Source organism: Condylura cristata, unplaced genomic scaffold, assembly GCF_000260355.1.
Source record: "Condylura cristata isolate star-nosed mole 26May11 unplaced genomic scaffold, ConCri1.0 scaffold00040, whole genome shotgun sequence".
In the NCBI taxonomy this organism is placed as follows: domain Eukaryota; kingdom Metazoa; phylum Chordata; class Mammalia; order Eulipotyphla; family Talpidae; genus Condylura; species Condylura cristata.
The window spans coordinates 3,664,126-3,690,869 of record NW_004567141.1 but is presented as its reverse complement, the minus strand read 5'-3'; the positions used below and the strand labels follow the sequence as shown (position 1 = coordinate 3,690,869).

At 43.0% G+C, this 26,744-nt stretch overlaps 2 protein-coding genes across 11 annotated transcripts in view; both read right to left on the bottom strand.

Annotated features, from left to right (window-relative positions):
* Positions 1-2,489: 2,489 nt before the first annotated feature.
* On the bottom strand, positions 2,490-5,077 carry HAX1 (HCLS1 associated protein X-1). The gene is made up of 7 exons (XM_004693763.2): positions 4,931-5,077; positions 4,164-4,420; positions 3,832-4,019; positions 3,353-3,404; positions 3,116-3,222; positions 2,895-2,985; positions 2,490-2,746 (listed from the first exon to the last, which is right to left on the bottom strand). Exons 1-7 carry the CDS (start codon positions 4,981-4,983, stop codon positions 2,661-2,663), a joined length of 834 nt encoding a protein of 277 aa, XP_004693820.1. The 5' UTR covers positions 4,984-5,077; the 3' UTR covers positions 2,490-2,660.
* Positions 5,078-5,993: 916 nt separating this feature from the next.
* The window catches only part of UBAP2L (ubiquitin associated protein 2-like), a 42,916-nt gene continuing 22,165 nt past the window's right edge, over positions 5,994-26,744 (bottom strand). For 2 of the 10 annotated variants that reach the window (XM_012733312.1, XM_012733311.1), the window contains exons 13-28: positions 22,968-23,166; positions 22,086-22,363; positions 21,756-21,928; positions 20,645-20,834; positions 19,893-19,947; positions 19,321-19,495; positions 18,968-19,040; positions 17,394-17,589; positions 17,223-17,311; positions 16,662-16,715; positions 15,519-15,600; positions 14,614-14,831; positions 14,075-14,180; positions 9,303-9,370; positions 8,207-8,404; positions 5,994-6,928 (exon numbers count right to left, since the gene is read on the bottom strand). In XM_012733312.1, the coding sequence (XP_012588766.1) occupies positions 6,833-6,928; positions 8,207-8,404; positions 9,303-9,370; positions 14,075-14,180; positions 14,614-14,831; positions 15,519-15,600; positions 16,662-16,715; positions 17,223-17,311; positions 17,394-17,589; positions 18,968-19,040; positions 19,321-19,495; positions 19,893-19,947; positions 20,645-20,834; positions 21,756-21,928; positions 22,086-22,363; positions 22,968-23,166 (2,250 nt within the window). In that variant the 3' untranslated portion in view covers positions 5,994-6,832. Of the gene's footprint in view, positions 6,929-6,956; positions 7,795-8,206; positions 8,405-9,302; positions 9,371-12,291; positions 12,755-14,074; positions 14,181-14,613; positions 14,832-15,518; positions 15,601-16,661; positions 16,716-17,222; positions 17,312-17,393; positions 17,590-18,967; positions 19,041-19,320; positions 19,496-19,892; positions 19,948-20,644; positions 20,835-21,755; positions 21,929-22,085; positions 22,364-22,967; positions 23,167-26,744 lie in introns of those variants that run through there. The other 8 variants (XM_012733316.1, XM_012733314.1, XM_004693756.1 and 5 more) reach the window with 7 other exon arrangements.

Genomic DNA, 26,744 nt, shown 5'->3' with positions numbered 1-26,744 from the left:
TAAGAAAAGAAGAAAGAAAAAGAGAAGTACCTGAATAGTCACAGGCAGGCAGGAGAGTTGCCTGTTGTACTTTTTTTGAGATTTGCTCAACTTTGTCATCTGAACCTTTTTATAGTTTTCCTTTCATTCACTTTTTAAACTTCCAAAAGTTCTTTCCTCTTTTGTAGCATCCTGTGCTGGTTTTGTGGATACAATATATCATTTAATATTATTAAGGGCATTAAAGATTTCTATCCTTGCTAATTTCATCTTTTTGCATAGTCTGTTTCTTACAAATTACTTCTTTTGTTTTTACATGTCTCCACCTAGACTTTCCAGAGGCTCTGGTTCCCTTTATATTCATGGTGGTACTTTAAGAGCTGATTAGAAAAATTAACTGTGTCTTCATAAAATTATCTGTTGCTATGTTACTGTAATAATAGTGTATTTACACAAACCTGATTGGCATAGTCAATTAAACACCTAGCAACACATAGGCACCATCATATATGTGGTCCAGTGCTGACTAAATGTCATTATGTGGAACATTACTGTGTATATTAGAAGAGTTAAAATGGAAGAACATTATTATTCTACTAAACACAGCAACAGTGCTGGGAACAATTGCTTTGTTCAACATGGTTTTGACTTTTTTTTAAGATTATTTTTATTTATTTATACATAGAGAACTGGGGTACAGGTCAAAGGGGCAGGGGAAATGAGAGGATTCACCAGAGACAGAGTGGGGAGCAGAACAAGCAGACTGATGAAGTACACTGCTGAGGGAAGCAGTAGGCCAGACAGGGGAGGTCTGCTATGCCTCCCCGGGCAGGGATTGAACTTGTGCTAAAGTAGCTGTGCCAACAGGAAGGGCTTTCAACAAGGTTTTGTAATAAGGTTGTGAGAAAAGAAAACAAATACCAGTTAACTTTGAACATGATAGTATCTGAGGACCTATTTTTGTTATATGTCATTTTGCCTTTCAGTTTCCAAGAATATATGAACAACATGAAATGAGGATTTATTGTACAACAATGATATCTAAAAGTATGACATGGGTACAAAGATAGACAGGTTAATAGAAGAAAGTAGAGAGATCCTACACAGAGAAATACAGATGCTAGCTATCAATAGATGGAAATTTAAGGAATAAATAAGGTGAATAATGTACATGTTAATATATGTGTGTGAATATATGTATATATAGTTAATGTTTTTATATCTATATTCCTTGATGAATAATACCATATAGAAAGACAAATTCCAGGTGGATTTCAAAACCTAAATGTACAAGGAAAAACTATAAAACTTGTACAGGATAATAAGAGAGAATATTCTTTAATCTTGGATTAAAGATTTCTAGACGATATAAAGAGCACTAAACACAAAAGAAAAGATAGATTTGAAATAATAAATCAAACTTTGTTCACCAAAAGATAAAACTAAAGAAAATGAGGACCCTCCCTGGTGATGCAACAGGTTAAAGCACAGCACTTAAAGTTATCAGCAGCCACTTTGGCATGAGTTCATTCCCTGGCCAGGGAGGTGACCCACGTGGTACAGCAGACTTCTGTCTCACCTGCTGCTCCCTTCAGCAGTGTTTTTCAGTACATCTGCATGTTCTGCTCCCTACTGTCTCTGGTGAATCCTCTCACTGCCCTTCACCTCTGGCCTGTACCTGTTATATGCTTCTTCTGTAAAATCCCGTTGTTATCATTTCAATGGGGTTTCTAGAGGAAACAGAAAAAAAAAATTTTAAGATCTGCCATTTTTTTTTTTTTTAAAAGATTTATTTATTTGTACATACAGAACTGGGGTACAGGCCAGAAGCTCAGGGGCGGCGAGAGGCCTCACCAGAGACAGAGTGGGGAACAGAACAGGCAGATCGACGAAGTACACTGCTGAGGGGAGCAGCGGGCGGGTCAGGAGAGGTCCGCCACGCCATGTGGTCACCTCCAGGGCAGGCGGGAATCGAACTCATGCGGAAGCGGTTTTAGATTCTCAGTGCTGTGCTTTAACCCGCTGCGCCACCAGGGAGGGCCAAGATCTGCCATTTTTAACCATATTGCTAAAAACTTTTTTGAATAAGGAAAAGACCCAGTTAATGTTTGTGTTAGTTGTATTTCTTCTATCATATATAAAAATAAAGACAGACAGTAAGGGAAAAAACATTTGCACATGTGCTTCAAATTACCTCATGAACTATCCAACCAGTACTTCCTCTTCTAGGGAAGTAGCAATCCTCTACACTTACATTTATACTTTTTTTGGAGGTGGGGCTGGGGGGTGCGATCTGATGCATCTTCTTCTAGTTTTTCCTGGAATTATCTGTAGTTACTGTCTCAGTAAGGAAAATAATTTCCTACCGGCATGTGACCCCTACTTATCAAATCAGGCTTTCAAAGTGGTGCATAAACTAAGAAATAAGAAGATTGTGAACACAGACTATTAGGATGTCTTAGATGGTTTCAGAAAGTAGGATAATCTCAATAAAACCAAGGCCAGGAAACTAGCATAAATAAAGGTTTTATTGGTCAGTTCAGGTGAGTGACACACTGACACACACCCCCAATCACTCTTTCACACAGACCTTGAGGTGGTAGGAGGAGCGGTTAAGATTACTGATAGAGAGCAAAGGGTGGGGGTGGAAAGAACCTGAAGGCCTCTGAGGGTTAACAAGGCTACCGGGACCGGAACCAACGCCCTAGGAATAAGTCCAGGATGGAAAAGGCATCGTCCATGGTTGGAGGTGTTGCTGATTCTGGATCTAAGAAAAGTGATATACATAGTCAGGTTAAATGAAAAAGAATGAGCAGAGAGAAAGAAAAGGAATTATACTAAAGGGTAAGGAATAAGGGCTTCTCATCCCCAAAGAGTTAAGAGATGTACCCCTTTGATTCATACCCTTTACTTACCATTTCTAGGATTGCTGTCTGCATCTTGACGAGTTACTGTGGTCTGTGTCCTGCCTGCACTGTCCACTACAGTCCGGCGCTCCTCCACTGTCTACAAAAGACAGTGGACACCATCACATGCCTAACATCATTAAAGGCAAAGTCACTGATTTCTTTACGTAGACTCCTTTTTCCAGAGCATCCTCTGGACACAGTTCTCTTCACCCTTTCTCCCAACTCACCCCATCTGGCTTAGTGATCTTGGTTACAGAGACACTCTTGAAATACGATTTGCGTTGGGGCTGCAGAACTGGGCCGAGGCCCTCCTGGGAAACCTGGGTATCAAGGTCTGGAAAGGCAGAGTGAAGAAAAAAGAAAAGGGCCAATGGATCTGACAAGAAGAAACTCCACCAGGGAGGGAGAACAGAGGGAACTTCAGGTAAACAGAGCTGTTACATGTTCTCTCTCTTCAGACTCACCATTGTCCTCTCTGGCTCTAGAGTGGGGGTTCCCAGGCCACATATCATCCAACTGCAGAAGAAGCCACAGTAGATGAAGTGAAGTGATACCTTTCAATCTGAAACTTAAGGGGTCACAGAACCCAAACTATTGCTACATTCCATAACTTGCTTTTCCCAAGAGAACTAATCCCATTCAAGATTGCTTGCTCCCCCTCCTTCCTGGCTTCTACCAAAAGCCTTCCTGAAATGATATTTTTCTATTCTCCTCAATAGTTCCTCTTTATCTAAGAATCATATAGATCAAGGCCTTTTTTTTTTAAAACAGCAAAATTCTCCACATAATATACTACAATAAGTTAATATAGAAAACATAAACAAGTGGAGATCCTAGACCTCTTAATTGAGTCTATTAAATTCTAACAAGGCCTCCAGTCAGTGTTCTGTATAGCTGCCTCCCACGTGTTCACACTGCAGGCCCAGAGGAGGTAAGTACTCACCCTTTGAAAAGGTCTCTGGGAGCCCCAGTCAGGATCTGGTTTTGGGGATTCAGTTCTTGCATCACTCTCCAAGGTCCCCCTAAAGATCCTGGGCTGGTGACTATCCGGATATTTAAGCATTGAGTCTCGAAGTGTCTGTCCCTCCTGCTGTCTCTCACAAGGTGTTTCAGTCTCAGAACCTGGAAGTTCTGCAGAAAAGTGGCAAGCAAATGCTGCAGGTGTATTAATTTTCTCACATTCCCCACTTCCCCCAACAACTCTCTGCAAGTTCCTTATTTCACCCACCAACCCACTAGAAATTACAGGTTCTCTGTCAGAGGTAAGTCACACACCAGAAGGGAGGGAAGGCAAGGTCCAGGCCCCCATCTCGCTGAAGATATTACTGAAATCCCGGACTAAGTCATCAAAACCGAAGTTATCATGGAAACGCATCCCTCCTCCTGGGCTGAAGCTGAAGCTGAAGTCAAATTCTTCTTGGGACTGGGGACTTTCAAACCTTGGGCTCCCAGGGCCCCAGGTAGCTCCTTCTTCCTCTTCCTCATCCTCATCTTCATCCCGAGTTATCCCTCCAAAAAAGGGATCTCTGTGTCTAGAGGTGGAGGTAGATTTGCCACCATTTCAGCACTGTTTGAACCATAAAATCAACTCACAGGGACAAAAGTCTTGAGACAAGAGTAGAGGGTCTGGGAAGCTGAGGTAAGGATTACAAGACTGGCCATCAAATCAAAACAATTTTGATCAGTCAGTCCTCACCTCAAGGCGTCCCTCAACACGATCACCACCCTCCGGCTTTTCTTCAAAGTTCCCGGCCCCTCCCCTCTCCCCCAAGATCTTGCTCACTCTTCCCCGGAACCCCACTGTCTTCCTCACTCGGGCCCCTGTGGCATCACCCAAGGTTGGAAAAAACTTAAAATGCTGTTTTCCCGTCTCTTAACAACCATCCTGGTTACTATGGTGGGGTGAGTGCCCAATGGAGCAACTTCGTCCTCTCCGCCGAGGTTGGTGTGGGCGATAGGATGTTTTTCCAGAAATAAATAGGATGTTAGCGGTCAAGGTCTCCTCAAGATCCCACGCAGGGCCAGCCCGGACCCAGTCTCACCTCCGAGGTCCAGAAAAGCCGAGAAAGCCCCGGAAAAGGTCAAAGAGGCTCATTCCCGTATTGGGACTGGAGCCTTTGACCCCCACCCGAGGCTCATTCACCCCTGACGGTAGGCTGCGTTACGTTGTCGTGCTGAACTAGCGTCAGACCTCGCTGCCAGAAAGCAAGCTGGCGATCCCGACACTGTCGTAAAACAGCCGTAAGTAGGACGTAGAGAAGGCGGGGCCACGGGTACTCCCGATTAAAGGCTCGCTTTACACCTGTTTGTAGTGCGGGGTTTGGACGTACCGAATTTTCCAATGGCCATCTGCTCCCTTCCTGCCAATCAGCCCGATCTAAAACGTTTCGAGGGTTTTTGATTCTGGATAGTAGCGGACAAGGCCGCCAGAGGGCAGCTCACCCACACGAATGAAGTGTCAGCGCTACCTCTTGGCCTGCCCACCGCACTCTTGCTTGCAGTTGAAGCCCCCTCATTTGTTTTTAGACTGACCCAGTTGTCTTATATTAGGAATGGACCCTCTAGGATTAGTACAAAATATTCAAGTATCAGGCCACATCTAGCAGCGAACACCCCAGAACTGAATAGACACAGGACGCTTTTAGCGTCCCATCTCCCCACCCTCCTACCCCCAGCTACCAAGTTTTGTCAAATTCCTTTAATTCTTCTTAGGCAACCAGGCTTTATAAGATAGCAAGGGTTATCTAACGAAGTCTGAGGGAGAAAAACTTGGGGGCTATCAAAAATACTTTCCTAACAGTGCTTTCCTGACACTGACTTCGAAGGCTCCCATTTCCAGTACACCCTCCCAGCATCCCACACCGGGCCTTGATCTAGATTCCTTTTCAAGGGATTGGATCTAGCTGTGTGGATTGTAAGCATTCACTATGCAAATACTGTAACCTATTTGTGAGAAAAGTGGCCCAAGCTTAGATTTTACCAATCCTGGATGCACACTGCAGTCACTTTTCCCAGTTCATTTACATGTAAATTGCATTGAGTCTACAAAGCCGTTTGTTTCAGTTCCTTTAGTTTTTTCCTTTCCACTTGTCAGTATCCACAATCCCCCTCCCTTCACTGCCTGGTATCAGCTGTAGATGTGTGAAGTTTCTGGAGGAAATGATGATTTGTGGTGGTTCTTTCCAGACACCAGGCTGTGAAATTCTTAGGGTAGGGAATCCACTCAAGGGTAAGCTACCACATTAAGGTCAGGAGTTCTTATAGGGCGAAGATTTCATTTTATTCCACTGCCTTCGGGGCCTGCTAGGGGAGGCCCAGTTGGTACAGTAATACTTATTCACCAAGCTGGTCATCGACGAGATTGAGGACACCCTAGACGGAGCAAGAATGGGCAGAGGCTGAATGTAGAGGTTTTCTTTTTATATATACAAGACACATTAATCCATTAAATTTGAGGACACAGTACAAAAAAAAAAAAAAAACACTTCAACTAATTCATCTGACAATGCTGTTCATATTCATGACGCCATTTTTTTGTTGTTGTTTTGTTTCCTAATAATAAAGGAGGAGACTTAGGGCTGTTGGGCTGATATATATTTGGGGTCCTCCCTCCCCACCTCCCCATACACCACCAGGGTGAACAGGAGAAGAAAGGGTAGGGCCCACAGCAAAGTTTCATAATCTTGTATGCAAGGAGGGAGGAGAGGAAAGGAAGAAAAAAAAAAAAAGAGAGAAAATACAAATCCTATAATACATACAACAGAGTGGGGATGGCATGGGAATGGGACAGACATGAAGCTGAGGCATAGGGTGGGCCGCTGGGAGTGGGGGGCAGCGGAACACCCCCCCCACATTCCTTTCTTTCTTTCTTTGATGCTGTTTCCATAGTTGCCAGGCTGAGAAGCCCTCTCAGAAGATGGGACCAGGAGAGCAGGGCCAAGGTCTCAGTTGGCCCCCCAACTGTAGCTGTTGTAGGCAGACTTGTTGGTCTGGGGCTTCTGCGGGATGGAGCTGGTCTGGCTACGTTGCCCGCTGCCCGTCTGCAGGGGAACGGGAGGATGATGGGGAGGAAAAAGGTGTCTAGTTAGTGGGGCAAATTCGTAACATCTTCAGGTAGAGAGGTGGAAATTGTCCCACTCTCCCAATTACCCCTGCTGAGAAACTACTCTGAAGCTTACTACTCAACCACTGAAAATTGGGCTTATATAGCTGCTAGATGGAGCCCCTCTGACAAATAAGCACTTTCAACTTTTAAATAGGGGGAGGAAGGGGGCAACATACTCTGAGACAAGTAATCAGTGCTACTCATTTTCAATTCTATCCTCTTCCCACCATTCCTACCTCTTTCCCTACTCTGACATAAGGCTATGTTAGAGAATCACAGCCTCTTGGAGATGTCTAGTCACAAGGTGAATTCACCTTCACTGACCCCCATAAATGCCACAACTGGAAAGCTGCCTCAGAGAGCAAGCAGTTCTTACTCTATGTTCCCAGCCGTCTATGATGGAGAGGTCACTTGGCTCCCCACCTCTACCACACATCACATCCGGGAGCCTTTCAGAGCCTTGTCTATTTCAGGCCAAATAGGAGAGACCCCAGATGGTGTTGCAAGAATCCTTTCCATTCAGTAACCGTATGTGTTCCAGAGTCAGAGAAAGGTAGAAAGAAAAAGAGGGCATTGAGGAGGGAGGAAGAGAGGAATGGGAGGCCAGAGAGCTCAGCAAGGCATTTGTGTTTGTGTATCCCGATTGTGACTGTGCATTATTCTCTCTTTAATTTCCCTGAGGCTGTGAAGGTGAAATTAGGACTGGGTTCAAGGAGTGGGTTCAAGCGTAACATTATTCAGTTTCATTACCTGCTCCTCCTGCTGGCGCTGGCAACAGAGAATCATCTGCAAATATGGTAGCTGAGGCAGAACCAGGATATATGGAAAATAAAGGGACAAACTTTGACAATAGAATTCCACCATTAGAAGGGAACACTACAATGTCAGGGAAGGGGAAGCTGGGAGAGGCAAGAGGGGTGGTGTGACCCAGGTCTGGTGGGATGAGGACAGCTGTACTAGAGGAGGAGGTGGTGGAGAAAGTCATCAAAGGAACTGGGTGAAAAAGGTTTCAGTTTGGTCCCTTTTCTGACATCTCCTTTGCCATCCACTTGTATTATGTGCGCTTGTGTCTGTATGTGCTGTGTGCCCATGACTGGCGCTGGAGAGGGCTGGGTGAAGGTGGTAGTGATGAAGGGTAAGAAAAGGAAAAGGGGGCAGTTTTAAGGCATAGGAAGGAGAAGGAAGGGAAGGAAGAGAAGGGAAAGGCTATTACCTGGCCATCCTGCTGCAGGTGATGGTGAAGGATCTGGGAGTGCGGCTGCTGATGAGGGGTCAGAATGTGCATAAAAGGGGCAGGTGGGTAGGCAGCAGCTGTGGCCGGATTGATGGGCCCCCCACTTCCTAGGGCTGAAGGCAAGTTGAAGGAGGCAGCAGGAGTACCGGAATGAAAACCTTGTTTCTCAAAGGACTGCTAAGCAGTAGGATGGAGGAGAAAGAGTAAAAGACATCAGCAAACTTAATCACTGGCATTTCTGAGCCCAAGCTCCCAAACAAAAGGCAGCAGAGCTGCAGAACACTGCACCCGAAGTCAGATGTCCAGGTTTTAGTCTCAGCTCTGCCTTTTAACTGCTGTGTGTCCTAGGAAAACTTCTCAATCTCTCAGCCTCATTTTCTCATACATAAGAATACCACTGACCTCTCAGCTCTAAGCACCAACTGAGAGGATGCATGAGAAAGCACTTTGTAAAATCTACTTATCATATATGAACATAGTGATATTTGCTGACTACTCTTAACACTCCTACCCATTGCTGGATAGAAATTAAATTCTTCAGATATTTCAAAAGAAATGAATACGCACGGAGGTGTTTTTGAGTGTTGAAGCCTTGGTGATAAAGCACTCTACCAGAACTCCTAATACCTTACATCGTAACTCTTTATATTTCACCGTGAGAGATAAAAGAAAAGCAACATAACATAACACATAATCTTTGGATAATGCAAATGCCTCGCTTCAGTTATTGGTTTCCTTCCCCAGCCTTTGTTATACTTAAAAAGAACGGAATGAACTAGTTTCTCTTGGTTCTATACTCATTTTCCTGGAAAGTTATAAAAAGGCTGAGAAGGGCCAGGACAGCTGCACAGTAAGTTACAAAACAAGGCAACAACTTGCCACACCTCACCTTTCTAAAACATTTCTCATTTTTTCTTGAGGGTTCAATTTAAACTGCTTAAGGAATTAAGCCTAGAGACCATGGATTTCCTGACCTCCCTTAGGATTATTCTTGTTCACTGTACTCCTCTCATTGCATCTACACCTCCTCTATGTCCTTCTCCTTTTCCACTTCTATCCAGAGCCAGGAACCTACCTGGGTCTTGGAGTACACAGAACCCGAGATATCTGGCACGCCCGTGTTACTGGAGGTGACTGAAACACCTGGGGGAGGAGGAAACAGACAGGAGGGTTAGCTCAGCTAGCTGCCTGGCCCCATCCCTAGGTGTGCAGCCTTTCTAGCTCTAGCATTGCCAGGGAATTTTGGCTGTGTTTCCAGCTTCACATCAGTCCTAAGGGATAAGAGCTCATGACACAAAGGTCCCCCCTAGGGTTTTCTTGCCCTTTCAAGGTGTGTACTGCATTATATGTGAGAATATGATGCGAATTTTTATTTGGGGGGGAGTGAGAAGGGTGAAAGGGAGTATGGGATGGTGAGGGACAGAGCCAAACATCATCAACGTAGTTTTCAAAACACCAACAAGTATGTATTTGTCTGTGCCCAAACTCAACAAGAATGTATTCAATTTTTAATGTTCATTTCAATTTAATCCACCCAAATTCCACTCATTTTTGCTGCTGAAGACGGGTAGTCTGGTTCTTCCTGTTCACGAAGAGAAACATTTGGACACAAAATGCATGCCTCCACAGCACAAAATAAGTACAAGAATGGAAGCACATTTTCAATGTGTCTCAGCTCATTTAGTCCAGCTTCTTCAGTCTTGGAGCTTCTTGGTTATGCCCCATGCTTGGTTATGAAGAGCTATATGTGTTACATATCTAACATATACTGTGTGTGTGTGTATACACATATAGATTATTATGTATATAGAGAATTACGTGTATTATATAGAATATATATGTATACACACTATATATAAAGGTACACAAAAATACAAAGGTAGAACATTGTGTCATTCAACCAGATGTCAACTTCAGCTTCTCCATCAAATAAAATCTCTAATCCCCACTCCAACAATTTGCATGTTTCTGCTGACAAACTCCCTTCTACAACTTTAAAGAAACAAAAGCAGTACAACTGCTTGTTTTAATTTGTACTCCTGGAGCTGAAACACTCTACCTTCTGGAGTTAAGTGGCAATGGGTCAAGGAGATAGGAAAAAGCCACTACGTAAAATGGTCCAGAATCATACTAGAGAAATTTTATGCAAGGAGTTGAGGACAAGTGACTAAAATTTAGTTAGAATTTCAAGTATGCTTTTAAAAGATGTATCAGCTTTCATGAAGATAAAATCAAATTTCAGAAAACTTTACATTTCAGCTTAGATGGATGGATTCTTCTCACACTGATGGAATTTTTTTTAGAAACACGAAAATGAACAAATCACAAGTACTGAATTTTCCATGTATCCACAATCCAACAGCACTCCCCTTTCAAACTCCAGAAACCACTCCTCCCAATGCCTAGAACAAAGGTAGCCTTCGAAGGTTAAGCTCACCTTGGAAAGCTACTTTAGAATCTTCCCAACAGAAGTGGTATCTTAACCTAGAAACCCTTCCCATATCACAAGTCCAGGGAGGAGTAAACACCACCAAGGAAAACGCACAGAGCTACAGAAACTGAGGATGAGTAAATACCTCCCCAAGTTAAAAGTATCACCTCTCTGCATGTTACAGGTACTGAAGCAAAAGAAGGGAAATTAAAGAATTAACCAGTATTTCTTTCTTCTCCCTTTTCAAACCCCAGGTGTCCATATGGCCAATGGGAGCTAGTAGGTTTAACTTAAAAAAAAAAAAAAAAAAAAAAAGAGTGGGGAGTTCACTTATAAAAAAGGCTAAGCTTTTGTTTGTCTGGAAGGTTTGAGAGTAAAGTGAAATGGACAGACATGATGTAACATTTCTGGAGGGTGATTAAGAAATGATGATTGATCTTGACTGCAAAGGCTCAAACAACTTCGCAGTCGCCATCCCATACAGGATGGGAGAAACTGCTAACTGGATTCTAAAGGTGGGTAGTAGGGGGAAATTTAGTTCCAATGCACCTCCCTACTCGTTCTCTTTCCAGAGCCTGGGCTAGCTAAAAACCAGCTTGGATTCCAGAGACCTTATCTTGCACATTGGCTACATATTGACTGAAATTTCAGAATTGAGAGAATACATGTAGTAGCTGTAATAACTTCAGTATAAATACTATGAACCTTAGAAAATAATGGGTATAGATTTCCCTACCTACCCTTTACAAGTTACTATGAAGCTCCTTTTTGCTTTCCTTCAAACCCCTACCTACACCTGGCTTTCAAGGAGTGACCATCACACAGATACAACATGGAGCATAGGGAAGAAAAACAAGAACCAATCTCTCTCAGCATAGTAGGCCCTTGGGAAGGTACATCATAGTTACAGGACAAAATTACTCCAGAGGGTTGTGAACAAATACAAGGAAAGTGGAATTATCTGGGGTTTCCAACTGACCAAGGTTCATGTTCTCACTGTGAAAGTCAATTTTATAGAAAAAGGGCTGCTAGTGTACTAGTTGTACTGAGTAGGGGTTAAGAATTTCCAGTCAAGGATAGATCTAACCAAACCTCTCCCATATATCCTTAGGTACACCCCAAGTCCAAAACAGCTAATAATACACAATCCCTAAAAAGTCATGGAAGTACTAAGAACAATGTTCCAGGATAGCAGTTTCCTCAGCATGGTTCATCAAGTAGCTGTTCACTAAAGACTTTATCAAATCCCTAGCCGTCACTTGGCTATGGGGATCCTGATGTGGGGACCAAGCCTGTGAATATACTTCTCTAACAGCAGCTCTGAACACCATCTCTTGCCTTTCAACATGACACAACATGCCATACACTTTTTTGGTCTTTTATTCTCTGCTTTATGTCAGAGGCAAGGGAAGAGCTAAATGGAAGGGTAAAAAGCTATAGTAAGCATGGCAAGTCAAGGATTTCCTAAAATAGCTTTCTTCACCAACTAATCGAAAGGCTAGAAACTGAGACTGTTTTCCCTCCCCCTCCCCTCTTTAATAAAATCACCATACCAAAATTAAAAAAAAAAAAAAAAAAACAGTTCTTTGGCTATGCTGGGGGGTTTGATTGAGAAGACCACCCTCCACCCTTCATCCACAGCAGAAAATTGGCTCCTAGTATCCAGAAAGACATGCACGGAAAGAACGCCAGAGTTAGCTAAAGAAATACCACAGTTTATTGAAGACTACAAATATTTTTGTTACAAGTTGAAACTACATGCCTTCCAGAAATCAAAAGCAACAGCAGGTGTGTGCATTGATGCTTCGGAGGTGCTGCACCACTTGAACTCGAAATGGGTAAGATAGGGTCAGACACATGGGGGAGAGGGAAATGGGGAGAGGGCAAGTTCAAAAGCCCAGAAGGTATCCACCAACTCATTTCCCCAGGCCAGGCAGGGCATGGCCTCAGCTCAGCAGGCTCTCCTCAGTGGTCTGGTTTCTGAAACAAGACTTCAGTGCAAATTTATACACACACACAAAACACAGCCCCCAGCCTTGGGCCAAATTAGCTCTCTGCCGTCCAGAAATGCTTGTAAGGGGGTGGATATTTTCTTCCTAAAAGGAATCAAATACATAAAAATAAATGAATTTAGAGGTTGATGAGGAATGAGATGATAAGAGCCCTCTGTGGGGTTGGGATCTGGGGGGTTCTCAAAGGGTTGTTACAGCAAGTTTCTGAAATCTTAAGGGAGGTAAGAAGCTAGGATTTCCAGAATCAGGAATGCCATTTTCTTAACATTATCACCTACCTCTTGAAGTTCTTAAACCTAGTCAGCTAAAGTCTAACATTCTCAAAATGGGTTTTCACGTCCCCACAAGATTAGGGTGAACCTTGCTTAGAAAGAGGGGTAGCCACAGGAGTCTAGTTATTAAATCTCAATGGAGCATCTCAAGATTTCTTTAGCTTAAATCTTATCCCATTTAAGTCATAAAACATAGTGCAAAACTCCACCTGACATTGTTACCAAACCTACTGCCCTCTGTGCTAAAGCTCAGTTCCCAATTATTGAAAACCCTGGGCAATTTACCCACCTGGAACCCACATAAGAGTGAAGAACACAGATGCAGCTCCTTCCAAATCACTATGAAACGGTAACTGAGCTGACAGTTTTGAAGGACAACCCTCAACCCCAATCCCCAGATTATCTCAATAATCTCTCCACCTACAAGTCACTGAAAAAAAAGTAGATGGAATTGCTTCCTTCAAAGACTCCTCCATACTCCCTCCAAAAGTGGAGGGTAAGTGTCCAACATGGGAGCACAGAATTTCTACCTTCCCCCACCCTGTCCCACTATCAGATGTGCAAACAGATAATGCTAAAGTATCAGTCATACAAATAAAAGTCCCACTCTCTTAGCCCAAGTCTCATCCTATTGTGTACTTAGGTCTACTCCGTTCTCTCCTTAAATCTTCTAGTTAGGGATCAAAAGGGCCATACAAGGAAAGTAGTACTAGAAAAGAGTTGAAGCCAAAGCTACTATTGTATGCTAGCTAAGAACCTACTTAACCTTTCTAGTCTGTAAATAGATAGTCTTTGTACTATCAGTGCAACAAATTAATTAACACTGGCCTCCACTGACATGTTACCAGCCTCTCAGGGGACCTTATTCCCACCCAAAGTTTAGCCAGTGAACATATTCTAACAGCCAACTGGTATCAGTGGGTACCCCTGTAATTGGATACATGTTCTGACATCAAGTTTTTGCTGATGCTGTTCAGACATATATCCAAATCAGTTAAATATTAACAATCATACATGGAGAAGGAGTACTCATCACCAACTCCATTTTCTCAAGTGTCAAAGTCTTCCTCCCTGAAATTCATTTAAAACACCCCACAAAAACTATTGGTAACCAGAGTCAAGGCAAGCTTACCAGTGTTGTATCCATGAGACCCATATCCACTCGGCTGTTGGAAAGGGGTAGCCGATGCGTTCACACTGACATTCACACCATGCTGCTTGGAAGAGGTAGGAGCCACCTGAAGAGCAAAAAAGTCAGAACTGCAGCAAAATGGCAGGAGAGTACCATTTGCCCCATTCTTTCTACTCTGGGGACTGGACATTCAGATGACCACCTACCCTCACCACTGTTGGCTCAGTGAAACGGGTTTCCTACATAGGTCTCTAAAATCTACCAGTGCGATGAAGAGATGTAGTTTGGAGGAAAGGAAAGGGCAGTAGTAGCAGGGAATGACACTGTGAGAGAAATAAAGCTATATATCACATTTTCCCTTTAGTTAATACTGAAAACATGTAATTTCTATTTAATGCCACCAATTTCGGCCCCAGGCCCTCTCTAAACTTCAAGTGAAAGCTGTTCTTCCTTGTCCACCAGTAGAGTCATTGAGCCTTGTAAACGATTCAGTGTTCAGGACTAGGATTCTCATCATAAGAAAAGACCAAAGTACTCACAGGGAACACAGCAGGCCCATACTGGAAGGTGCTAGGGAGGCCCGGAACCCCTGTGTAGTATGGCAGGCTGGTGTAACTGTAGCCAGGAGGCAGCGCCGGGTTCAGGAATGTCTGCTGCGTGGTGTGGTGAGTCTGCGTCTGGTTCTGTTGGGGCTGGGCCAAGGTTGTGGCCGGGGCTGGGGAGGAGGCATCCCCACGGCCAAATTTTGTGAGGTCACCTGTGACAGAAGAAGCTAAATGCACCTTTCACCTTCCATACAGAAATAGAATTACCTCTTGTGGTTTCATGTGATTACAGAAGAACGCATTCAAAAGTTGTTGATTCTCTTAAGTTACATTTCTCTGTGGTTCCACCTATCATTGCTCAGCACACTCTTTAGCACAGTGCCAGTCCAGAACTGATGCTGAGTAACAGTGCAAAGTGGTACAGAATAAGGTTGCTGCATGGTTTCTTTGCCCACTCATGTTCTTTCATCTACCCTCTTCCTTCCTGACAATGGGGAACATTCCATGCTGGATTTGAAAACAGTGTTAGGTCAACAATGGGTAATACAACCAAAAAATGGGGCTGTGGCCTAATGTGGCAATGAGACCACCATTATGACTAGGGTAGAAGAGTGGAGCAGAGAAAAATGCCAGTTCCACCACCATACTTTTGGGAAAACGTTGGAGAATGGCTGCGAAAACCAAATCAAGGTATCACCTGTAGACACAGGGAGACAGCAGAAAGTGAGTGAGCAGGAAAAGGCCAGCTCATTAGCAGGATTCCCAATTGACCAACCCTGGTTCAACACAATCATTCCATACTTCTGCCAAAAATCTGACTGAAAACAGTCCAACACTGTCGCGTTTCTACCACTAACCCCAACACAATTCCCTTTATTTAGCCCCATTCCCAGTCCTACCAGAATAGGGGTTGCTGGCCAGGCTACCATCCCTCCCAGTCAGCGGAGTGGTGGGTGTGGGAAATGGGATGCTGTAGTAATCCTAGAAGAGAAGTAAAAGAACAGAGACTTGATGCCACTCATTCCCAATGAATAACCCAAAGAGTAAAAAGAAAAGTGTTGGAGTACTGCAACTTATCCAGCCACTGATTAAGCAGGGTAGAGCACGCATGAACTCCAAATTACTCTCGCATACACTGTCCCCCCTGTCTGGCCACAAGTACAGTCAGACAAGGTCTACGGGTATGCCCACTAGGAAACACCTCAAGCCCATCAGAAACAAAGGTATCCTCAACCCACTATATATCATTCCTAATAGACTATTATTACTAACCTTTCTTTCTGGAGTTCAAAGTCTTTGAGACGTAATAGCAAAGCAGTGCACAAACTTTAGGTTAAAATTGATCCCTTTTTTTGTTATTTTGTGTAGAACAGGGGAGTAGACCAGAGGTGGGGGGGGTGGGAGGAGGGAGGGAGTTAGTATTTACTAGAGTCAGAGTGAGAACAGGCAGATTTACTGAACTAAGGGGTGCAGCAGGTGAGAAAAATAGGTCTGCTGCGCCTTATGTGGGTTACCTCTCTGGTCAGGGATCAACCACCGGCCATTAAAGATGATAGCACTGAGACTTAACCCCTAATCACCAGAGGCCCTAGGTTAAAATTTATTTACTTTGGCCCTCCCTGGTGGTGTAGCAGGTTAAAGCACAGTACTAAGAAGCTAAAGTCACTTCAGCATGAGTTCAATCCTGCCCTGGAGATGATCCACATGGTGCGGCAGACCTCTTCTAACCCACCTGATGCTACCCCTCAACAGTGTGCTTTTGTCAGTCGGCCTGTTCTGCTCCCCACTGTCTCTGGTGAATCCTCTCACTGCCCCCGCACCTCTGGCCTGTACCCCAGTTCTATATGCATAAGTACATAAATCTTTATAAAAATTTATCTACTTCAAAAATGCTAAAACACTGATTTTTAAAAAATAAAGTCACCTTCTATTAGGACTATTCTGCCAACCCCCATGTTGGCAAAGAGCTAAGCCTCTGAAATAATTCCCCTAATGCTAATTTTAAGACTGTGCTTCTCCAAAGCTCTACATCACATACTCACCAATGGAAATCTTGTCTGAAGCATCTGTAAGTCATCATAACCATATACTTGCGGCTGGAAGAGACAAACGTGACAATATTAATGAGAACTACTCATGACAGCAACAAAGCAAGAACAGACAAAATAAAACAACAGAATATTCATCCATCCTCAATTCTTCAAAAAAAAAAAAAAAACACAAAACAAAACAAAAAGCATGATGTAGATTATTTCCTTCAGTTTTTTCTACAAGGAAAGAAGTAAATAAAAAATGATTAAATAACTCATGAAAGGTCTTGATGCTTACCTTCAGCACTACTGATTCAACTCAACTAGCCTGGCCTCTGGGGAACACTAGGGTAGACACAAGTCATATATGAAAACAGCATGCTCTACTGTCTTGTCCATCAGTCTTTGTCTCTTATAGCCTTCCAAGTACAGTTAAAACTTATCTCCTTCAGAAAGACATGCTTTATTCTTACTTTCTCTAATGTCTGGGTACTGTATCTTAACTGTAAACTTCCACCTTAAAAAAGGAGTATAAAAGGTAGCCACACCAATTTCATTTTATGTATCACTCACCGGGTAGGCATGTAACAGCCCTGGAGCCATAATATATGGATTAGGCAACAATGGCGGGACCCCAGGAGGGAGGTTGGGAGGAGCTTTTCCTAAAAGAAAAATGACATTTTTAATCACACATTTCTTTCCTTCATCCTGAAAGAATGCTATCAACTTTCTATGCAAGGGTACCTGAAGTCGTAGCAACTGAGCTTCGAGTAGAGGCTGTGACGGTTGAGTTACTGCCTAGGCTGAGGCCCAGGTTACTGCCACTATTCAGACTGGAGGAGACACTGACCACAGGGGGAGGTGCAGAGACTGTACTGGAGGTGGTTGAGAAAGTGCTGGAGGAAGAATGGAGATTCGCCTCACTCTCCACGCTTGTGTGCTTCAATTTGGGGGGTGGGGAAGCGGGACAGTAGAAAACATAAGGAGAAACCAGTGATTAGCTTAACAGAGCAGAAAAGATAAACAACCCCATTGGCTGTTTATATCATCAGGTCAACCTCCTAATTACAAAGGCAACACAGGGTACCAAGGGTCATTTGCTAAATTAATAACTATTCTCCAGCTACATATCCTAAACAGTAAATAATCTGGAAAGGATGGCAACAAGACCTACATCATTACCCTATTCATAAAGCGAGCACATGGGGGTGAACTTCCTCAAAACCAACACTCACTGGCCAGTAAAAAGATGGAATTCATTTACATCTAAAGAAACAGGTCTTTCCCCCCTATATTTTTCTTTATTAGTTCAGTAACAGAAAAGCAAAAAACCCCCAACAATTTAGGCCTCCTGGTAGTGAAGAGGTTGGGTGTCTCACTGCAATCGAACTATCACCAGCCACTGCAAGAGTTTGATCCCCTACCAGGGAGCTGGCCCATATGGTGCAGCAGACCTCTCCTATCTCACCTGCTGCTAGCCTCAGCAGTGTATTTCAGATCTTCCTGTTCTGCTTCCCACTCTTGTCTCTGGTGAACCCTCTCATGCCCCCAACTACCCCAAATTCTGGCCTACACCCCACTTCTTTCTTATATGCACAAATCTTTTTTTTTTAAAACATGTAAAAAAAATTCACAGGGGTAGGGCCCTCCCTGGTGGCACAAAAGGTTAAAAAGCACAGCACTGTGAAGCAATAGCAGCCACTGCAGCATGAGTTCAATCTCCGGCCAGGCAGACCTCTTCTGACCTGTCCGCTGCTCCCCTCAGCAGTATTTTTCAGTCAGTCTACCTATTCGGTTCCCACTGTCTCTGATGAATCCTCTCACCCCTACTCCCCACACCTCTGGCCTGTACCCCAGTTTGTGTATGCATAAATTAAGTAAATCTTTAAAAGAAAAAATAAAGTATCAAGTTCTAATGAGTTTAAACCTGTAAGAGTATGTTAACTTTCTCACAAACCCAGCTGATTCCACAAATAAGTGGTTATAATTCACAACAGTGAAATTCCTTCACTTTTTTATTTATGCATGTAAGAGCTGAGGTGTAGGCCAAAGGTACAGCAAGTGAGAGGATTCACCAGAGACAGAATGGGGAGCAGGACAGGTGAGACAGGAGAGATCTACTGCATCATGTGGGTTAGTTCCCTGGCTAGGGATCAATCTCAGGCCATCTCAGTGGGCCATCATGGTGGTAGCGCTGAGATTTAAGCTCTAAGCCCCAATTATCACTTCTTAAGTAATTTTCAAGAAAGCCCTACCTAGTGGCTGTGTAGTTGTAAGAGAAAAAAACTATACTTCCTCTTTTATATTATCAAACTTACCAGAAGAGTGGATGTTGAAGTTCGCCCAGAAGATGTTGATGATGAAAGGGTATTCTGCTGAGTAGATAATGTGCTGTAAAGAAAAACAGAGGTTGTCCCCAGTAACACAGTGCTATAGTTACCAGACCCAAAGCTTCAGTCAAGAACACAAGAAAGGAGGTAAGGCAGAATATGGAACCAAGGACATCACACGGAAAGTACAACTTGAAGGGGGCAGGGGCAACTAAAGCAAGCATGGATGTCAAAAAGGACAAATAGATCTACTGTCTCCCCCATCCTTCAGGTAGAGAGAATAAGAACCAGAAACTTATAGTTATTTAATGACAACAGGCTCCACCCCCACCACAAATCACCTGCTATGCTGTGTTGTGGTAGTATTTGGAATCTCCTCATTGTGGCTCAAGCCACCCAAGGAGGATGAGTGCTGATTGGTTGTTGTCAATAAGGAAGCTGCAGATACTGTTTCACTGAGAGGGGGGATGCTAGAAGTGGAAGGTGAGTCAGATTTCACTGCAGAGCCTGTAGCACCTGTAAATAAAGGAAGAAATTCACCCCATGAGAGGAAAGGAAAGGGAGTGTCTACAAGAAGCAGAAGAGGAGACAACAGTCCTAGGCTTCCCCCTAAAGAGGGATGTGTGTAATTTAATGGGGCATTTGTGTTTAGGTAGAATCTTTTCTTTTTCACACTCCAAACATTTCACAGCACTGATCTCATTTGTCCAGTGAAGGGAACTAAGAGGATTGTCACTGCTTTAACATAGAGAATCTGAAACTCAGAATAGTTTCAGATTAAACAGTAAGGTAGAACCAAGTCAAGACTATAACCAGAAGTTTTGATCACTGAATCAATAGCTTTTTTCACTAAGAAATGCAAAAACAGACAAAGGTAAGAAAACAAATGAGTGGGAAAAGCCCGAAATCTCACCTTCAACAGATTGTGTGTTCTGTAACTGCGTGGCCTGCACAGAACTGAAGCCATTCTGGTACACAAAAGAGGAGTTAAAAAAAAAAAAAATCAAGTGAACATGCCATGTCATTACTATCTGAACTCAACTTCAATCAACAAACTTTTCTGAGAAGCTTGCGTTAACCAAAGGGCTAACATAGCACAAACTATTCAAATAACCAAAAAACAAAAAACAAAAAAACCTATATCCCATCTGTGCAACCAAAGGCCACCCCAAATTAAAGAGGCCCCAAACCCAAAATAGATCCAAGGAAAGGTCTAAAGTCCAAATCCAGTGGATCTTTGGGGTAATGTGGGAGTAAGACAGTTCAGCCAAAACATTCTGTTGGCTCCATCTGACAGTCACTCGACATCACTTTGGCATATGCTGTCCCCCTCACCAAGCCACGGCACAGCAAGGTGAGGTCTACTGATATGCATGCAGAAGTTTAAGCAACTAGATTTTCCAAGAAGAGATGACAGATACTTGAGACTGAGTCTAATGGAGATAATCTTTAAATGCAATGACAATGGTTTTCTGGCTAAGCCTCCAGACAGTGGAAAGCAAGTTTAAGAAGTTCATCTGAAAATTTCATAAACCACAAAAACCTTTTCCCCAACTTTTCAATCAGCACTTCTGAGGCTTCCTAGCACCATTTGTAAAATAGTAAGACAGTAATTACTTAAGAGCTTTGTGCACAATGGAGCCCAGGACACCATGAAGCTACTACCTTTGCCTGAGTCAGGTCCTTTTGGGGTGACGAAGAGATGGAGCTGGGGTACCGTCGAGTCTGTGTGGATCTCTGTTCATATAGAGGGCCCTGAGCATTATTTTGGGAGGTATAGGTCGTCGACTGAATTGGGCCGCTCTGATAACCGGATTCCTGACTCTGGTTAGATGAAATTGTGGATGAAGATTCACTGTAGGGAATGGAAAATAAAAATCAAACAGAGCAGATCCACTGATAATAAAAAAATTGTGGACATCGATTACTAGAGTAAGCCAATTACAACCAGAAAGTTTTCCAGCAACCACCAAGTAAGGAGTAAAAAAAGTTTCCCTATATTCTACTATATAAGAAAAAATAGGCTAGAGGTCAGTAGAAAAGATGTACTACTTTTGGCTCCTTTAATACATAGTAATATAAGCCCTAAAGGAGGAGTCACTTTTTGCTTACATTTATTTTAAGAAATGTTCCAAGAACTCTCAAAAACCCTACTAGATTTAAAATTACTTACTGGCATAACTCTTCTAAGAGTAACTTTTAAATATTCACAAGCAAGCATTAATAGCAATAAAGCTGAGCAAGGGTCAGCCATCTATATTTTTAAATTCTAAGGCTTAAGAAAAAGTCTAATCCTCAGAAATTCTTCCTGCATTTTATACTGTTTAAAACAGCCTTTCTGATAAATCTTGAGGAGACAGGAAAGGTTCTACTGCAAAAGGTCCTTTTAATTTGTATAATTTATCAATGCTACTTCCCTTCCTAGGGGTTCAAAATTATAACCTTCATAGGCATAAGCTCTACACTAAAGAGTTAAAAAAGTGTCAAAATCAATTTTTAGCTGTGGCAGACTCAAGGTACTCTCCATCAGGGTTGTTGAATACATCACCAAGAACTGTGCTTGGACAACCTAGAAGTACCCAAGGCATATTTCTATCTGGCTCAGATTTATACATAACCCTAGTACAACAGTTTAAAATACTCAACAAAATGCTGTAAGTGGTTACTTTTCCCTTACTCAGAGGTTTAGGCTCTCCAGAGTTACAAGAATCAGCAAGAGACAGAAAAGATGGTTAAGGCCTAATTAAAGAAGTCTTACGATTGATATTTCCTCTACCTGGCCGTGCTGGTATAGAGGCTACTTGGAGCCTGGCTTGAAGAGGCGCTCGTGGTGGGGGTGGACTCATAATCAGAAAGGACAGGCTCTGACCCAAACTGCAATGCCCCAAACTGCAGGTTTAGCCCTGAGATATCTGCTGAGCCAGGCATCTCCACAGCCAAAGCAGGAATCTATTATAGAGAAAGCAATGGTTTATTGCAACCTTACATACTTTAAAAATGCTTGCGTCAAGCATGTCAAATATCCAAACTATAATCGCAACCACCAAATCCTATGCCCCTTGACCCCCTTGCCCTAACGATTATAATATCTTAAAAGTTCAAGTACCTTAGAAGTCAAGGAGGCTTTTTTCTTCTGCTGTTTCAGTTTTTGCTGAGCCGGCTGAGGGCTGGAGGACTGGTTGTCTGAAGACCCAGGAGACATTTGTGGAGCAGCAGTGGATTTGCTTGGCAGAGGAGAAGATGGGGGTGGAGGTGCAGCTGTGGAGGTAGCCACTGCAGGCGGCTTCTCCTGAAGGAACACTTCCATCATGGTTGAAGATGGGGTGAAAGCCTGGCGCTTTGTAAAGGGACTATGCACTGCTGAATCATTTGAATTCTTCAAATCTGCACAAGGAAACCCACATGCATGAGGCCATTAAGTGCTAGTGAACCTCAAGAAAATGTTACTGTGTTCTGACGTAGACTAGGCCCTCAGGAATCAAAACCTCAAATAGACCAGTCATTTAGACTATAATCTCATTTCTTTAAGTAACAATCTTTAGATCGCATCTGTTCTTAAGCAGAGTCTAGTCAAATCAATGCTATTGTTTTCCTGCCTGCTCTAAGAAAGGAATCTAAGAACTTTCATTTTTAGAGTATATGGTCCTAAAATGGCCAAGTAGTCATGGATCTTCCCAAGGGTAGTTACGTTCTGTCTGAAACACTGAAGCTAAACCTAGAGGGAATCCAAAATATCTCCAGATCAACAGAAAAAATGCAACTATCAATCCACGCATGTGTACGTGCACACACAGCATTAAATATGATAAAGAAAATTTGTAATTTTATCTTATTATTATTTCCCAACTCTACCTAAGGGAAATCAATTTACCAATTAATTGCTCTTCTCAAAACAGGACACATCCTCTACTCCCTATTACTTCTGCTAGCCTCCTGACTGTAGTGCTTTGATGCTTAAAGAATGTATGTAACTTTCCATCTTTCTCACCATACTGCACCAACGATGGGGACTGTGTGGTGGAGCCCATGTCCCAAGAGGAGGTGGTGGTGGTTCCAGACTGAGAATGCTGAGCTGCCAACTGAGCCAGGGCCTGAGCAGTCTTGAATTGCTCCAAGAACTGGGAGCCAGTGGTGCTGCTGCCTTTAGCTTCACCAACATCACCAAATCCTTTCCCTAACATGCTCACCTGTAGATCAATACAGAGATTAGAGTAATCTACAGCCAACAACCCTGTTCAAAAAGATACTATTCCAGGATGAGAGCCAGTATAGTTCAGACAAGTAAAAAATGTCACTAGGCTGAGTATAAGGCAGGTCCATTAAGTATACACTGGAGTCAGCGGGGAGACAGTATGGAGTCAGACTGTATAGATTCAAACCCTATGTAGTTGTTAAAGTTATTTGTAACTTCTCTGTATTTCATTTACCTCATCTGAAATGTAAAACTTGATAAGGTGTAGGAAAGTTAAACATTATATACAAAAGCACTTCAATATATGCATGATACTGTAAGCACTCCAAATAATCAGCGTTTAAATTTATACCATCACTGTCACTACCTTTCCCTCCTTCTCTGGGAAAAAAAAAGCTCTAATGATCAGAGTAGTTCCCTGTTTTAAAAGTTTTAAATCAACAAATATGTGACTACTAAATTAACATGAAGGTAATATAAATTTCACTTTAGCTACTAAATGCCCCATCTGCTAAACATTCAAATGAAATGAGCGTTTCTTCCAAATGCTACTAATAACTAGCAAAGGAAAAGTTGTTAAGCAATACAACTTTAGACCACACAATGAGTCAATATGATGTGACTATTTTCTCAGTATATATTCAGCTTCTCTAAGGTAATAAGGATAACAAAACAAAACTTCGTTTTTGGAGATTCTCCCCGAGTCTATATACCAAGCAAACACTGCCTGCCTAAAGCAGGAGATGAACCATGTAACCCTAACAATTCCAAAAACCTACAACAGACTTAACCTGTTTTCCTAAGGTTCTTACTTAACAGTATCATCCTCATCCTAATCTAACAGTGCTTTAATTAATACATATACTGATAAAGGACCCTCCCTGGTCGCACAGCAGGTTAAAGCACAGCACTGTGAAGCTAGTCACAGCCACTGTAGCACGAATTTGGTCCCTGACAAGGGAGGTGACCCACATGGCACAGCAGACCTCTCCTGTCTTGCCTGCTGCTCCCCTCAGCACTATACTTAAGCCAATCTGCCTGTTCTGCTCCCCACTCTATCTCTGTTGAATCCTCACAGTACCTAATCTCTAGTTGTTGTATGCATAAATAAGTAAATCTTAAAAAAAAAAAACAAAAACCTGATCAATACAAGCAATAAGTGTACGTAATTTACTTAGCTGTAACAGGTGACAAACATTAAATGAAGTGTTAAAGTAAAGTGCACGTATAGCTGTAACAGGTGACAAACATTAAATGAAGTATTAAAGTTAAGTGCACGTATAAAATCTCAATGCTGGGCCCTCCCTGGTGGCGCAGCAGGTTAAAAGCACAGCACTGAGAAGCTTAAGCCACTTCCACATGAGTTAGATCCCTGCCTGCCCCGGAGGAGATCCACAGGGCGAGGTAGACCTCTCCTGACCCACCCCGCTGCTCCCCTCAGCAGTGTACTTAGTCGATCTGCCTGTTCTGCTCCCCACTCTGTCCCTGGTGAATCCTCTCACACTCCGCATCTCTGGCCTGTACCCCAGTTCTGTATGAATAAATATTTAAAAAAAAAAAATCTCAATGCTATCAAGCTATCACCTGCCACTACAGCATGAATTCAATGAACCACATGGCAGAGCACACCTCTCCTGTCTCTCTGCTCCTCTCAGCAGTGTATTTCAGTGGATCCACCTGTTCTGCTCCCTGCTTTGTCTCTGGTGAATGCTCTCAGCCCCCCTCCAAGTCTGGCCTTACACCAATTCTTACATGCATATAAAAAACTTGAGAGAGACACACACAAGGGAAGGGAATCTAAGTACATTTTCCAGTCACGTATCTTAGTGTTTGGTAGGTAGTTCTGATATTCATTACACCTTCTTACATTTGTCCCACTTTTTTTTTTTTTTAAAGATCTATTTATCTATGCAGTCAGAACTGGGGTACAGGCCAGAGGTGCAGGGGTGGTGAGAAGATTCAAAGATGGGGGGAGCAGAACGATGTTCACCACCATCCCTGACAGGGGATTAGAACTCGTGCTGTAGTGGCTGCAGTAGCTTCATAGTGCTGTGCTTTAACCTGCTGTGCCACCAGGAAGGGCCCATCTTTTTTTAATGCCAATATTCCACACTTCCTTACCCTTCTCTCCCACCTTTTCTTACCTGTCACCCTTCATACATGGTGGAAAATCATTGACCAAATTACTGTTAACAGTTAAAAGCTTAAGAGTTATGGATCAGAAGTTAGCACAATAGTTTTCTAGTTAAAATTATTACAAGAGGCCCTCTCTGGTGGCGAAGCAGGTTAAAGTGCAGCACTGCAAGCGAGCAGCAGCCTCTGCAGTGCCATTTCAATACCTCCCACCCCCCCCAGGTAATACATATGGCACAGCAGACCTCTCCTGCCTCACCCGCTGCTCCCCCTCAGCACTGTAGTTCATTGATCTGTTTTGCTCCCCACTCTGTCTCTGGTGAATCCTCTCACTGCCCCTGCACCTCTGGCCTGTACCCCAGTTCTATATATATAAATTAAGTAATAAATTACAGCATATCCTCCCTTCCATGAAAAAATAGACAACGATAAAGGAAAAACAAAAAAAAAACTGAGCCCTCCATGGTGGGATAACCAGTTAGAGCACAGGACCATGAAGCTATTTGCAGCTAATGTAGTGTGAGTCTGATCCCCAGCCATGGTAGGTGATCCACATGGTGCAGCAGACCTCTCCTGCCTCCTCACTACTCCTTTCCAAAGTGGATTTCTGTAGATCTGCCTGTTCTATTCCCCACTCTGTCTCTGGTAAATCCTCCCATCCACCCTCCACTCCACACACATCTAGCCTATACCCCAGTTATGATATGCATAAAAAATAAAATCTTAAAAAAAAAGAACCAGTACTTCTTAGGATGTATTGATTATAAGGAAACAAAACAAAACAAAACAAAACATGGTCCTTACATCATCTTTGCTTGGTCTAAATAATTTCTTTAAAAAAAACTAATGGGGGGTGTGGGCGGTTCGGGTCTTGCTGGTGGTGCAGCAGGTTAAAGCCCAGCACTATGAAGCACAGCACAAGTTCGATCCCCAGACAGGAATATGAACCACATGGTGTGGCAGACCTCTCCTGCCTGCTGTTCCCCTCAGCAATTTATTCCAGTAGATCTGCTTATTCTGATCACCACTGTCTCTGGTGAACAATCCCCTCCTCTCATTCAGGCCTGTCCCCAGTTCTTGCTGCGTAAATGAATAAATCTTTGAAAACTCAAAAAACTAATGGGCTCTCCCTGGTGGCGCAACATGTTAAAAGCACAGCTCTATGAAGTTAGCTGCAGCCACTGCAGCAAGAGATGGATCTCCAGCCAGGGAGGTGACCCACATGGCACAACAAACCTCTACTGTCTAGCCCACTGCTCCCCCTCAGCAGTGTATTTCATAGGTCTGTTCTGCTTCCCACTCTATGGTAATTCTCTCACTACCCCTGCACCTCTGGCCTCCGGTTCTGTCTGCATAAATAAATCTTTTTTTAAAAAGTGATAGCAAATAGGCCCTCCCTGGTGGTGCAGCGGGTTAAAACACAGGACTAAGAAGCTAAAG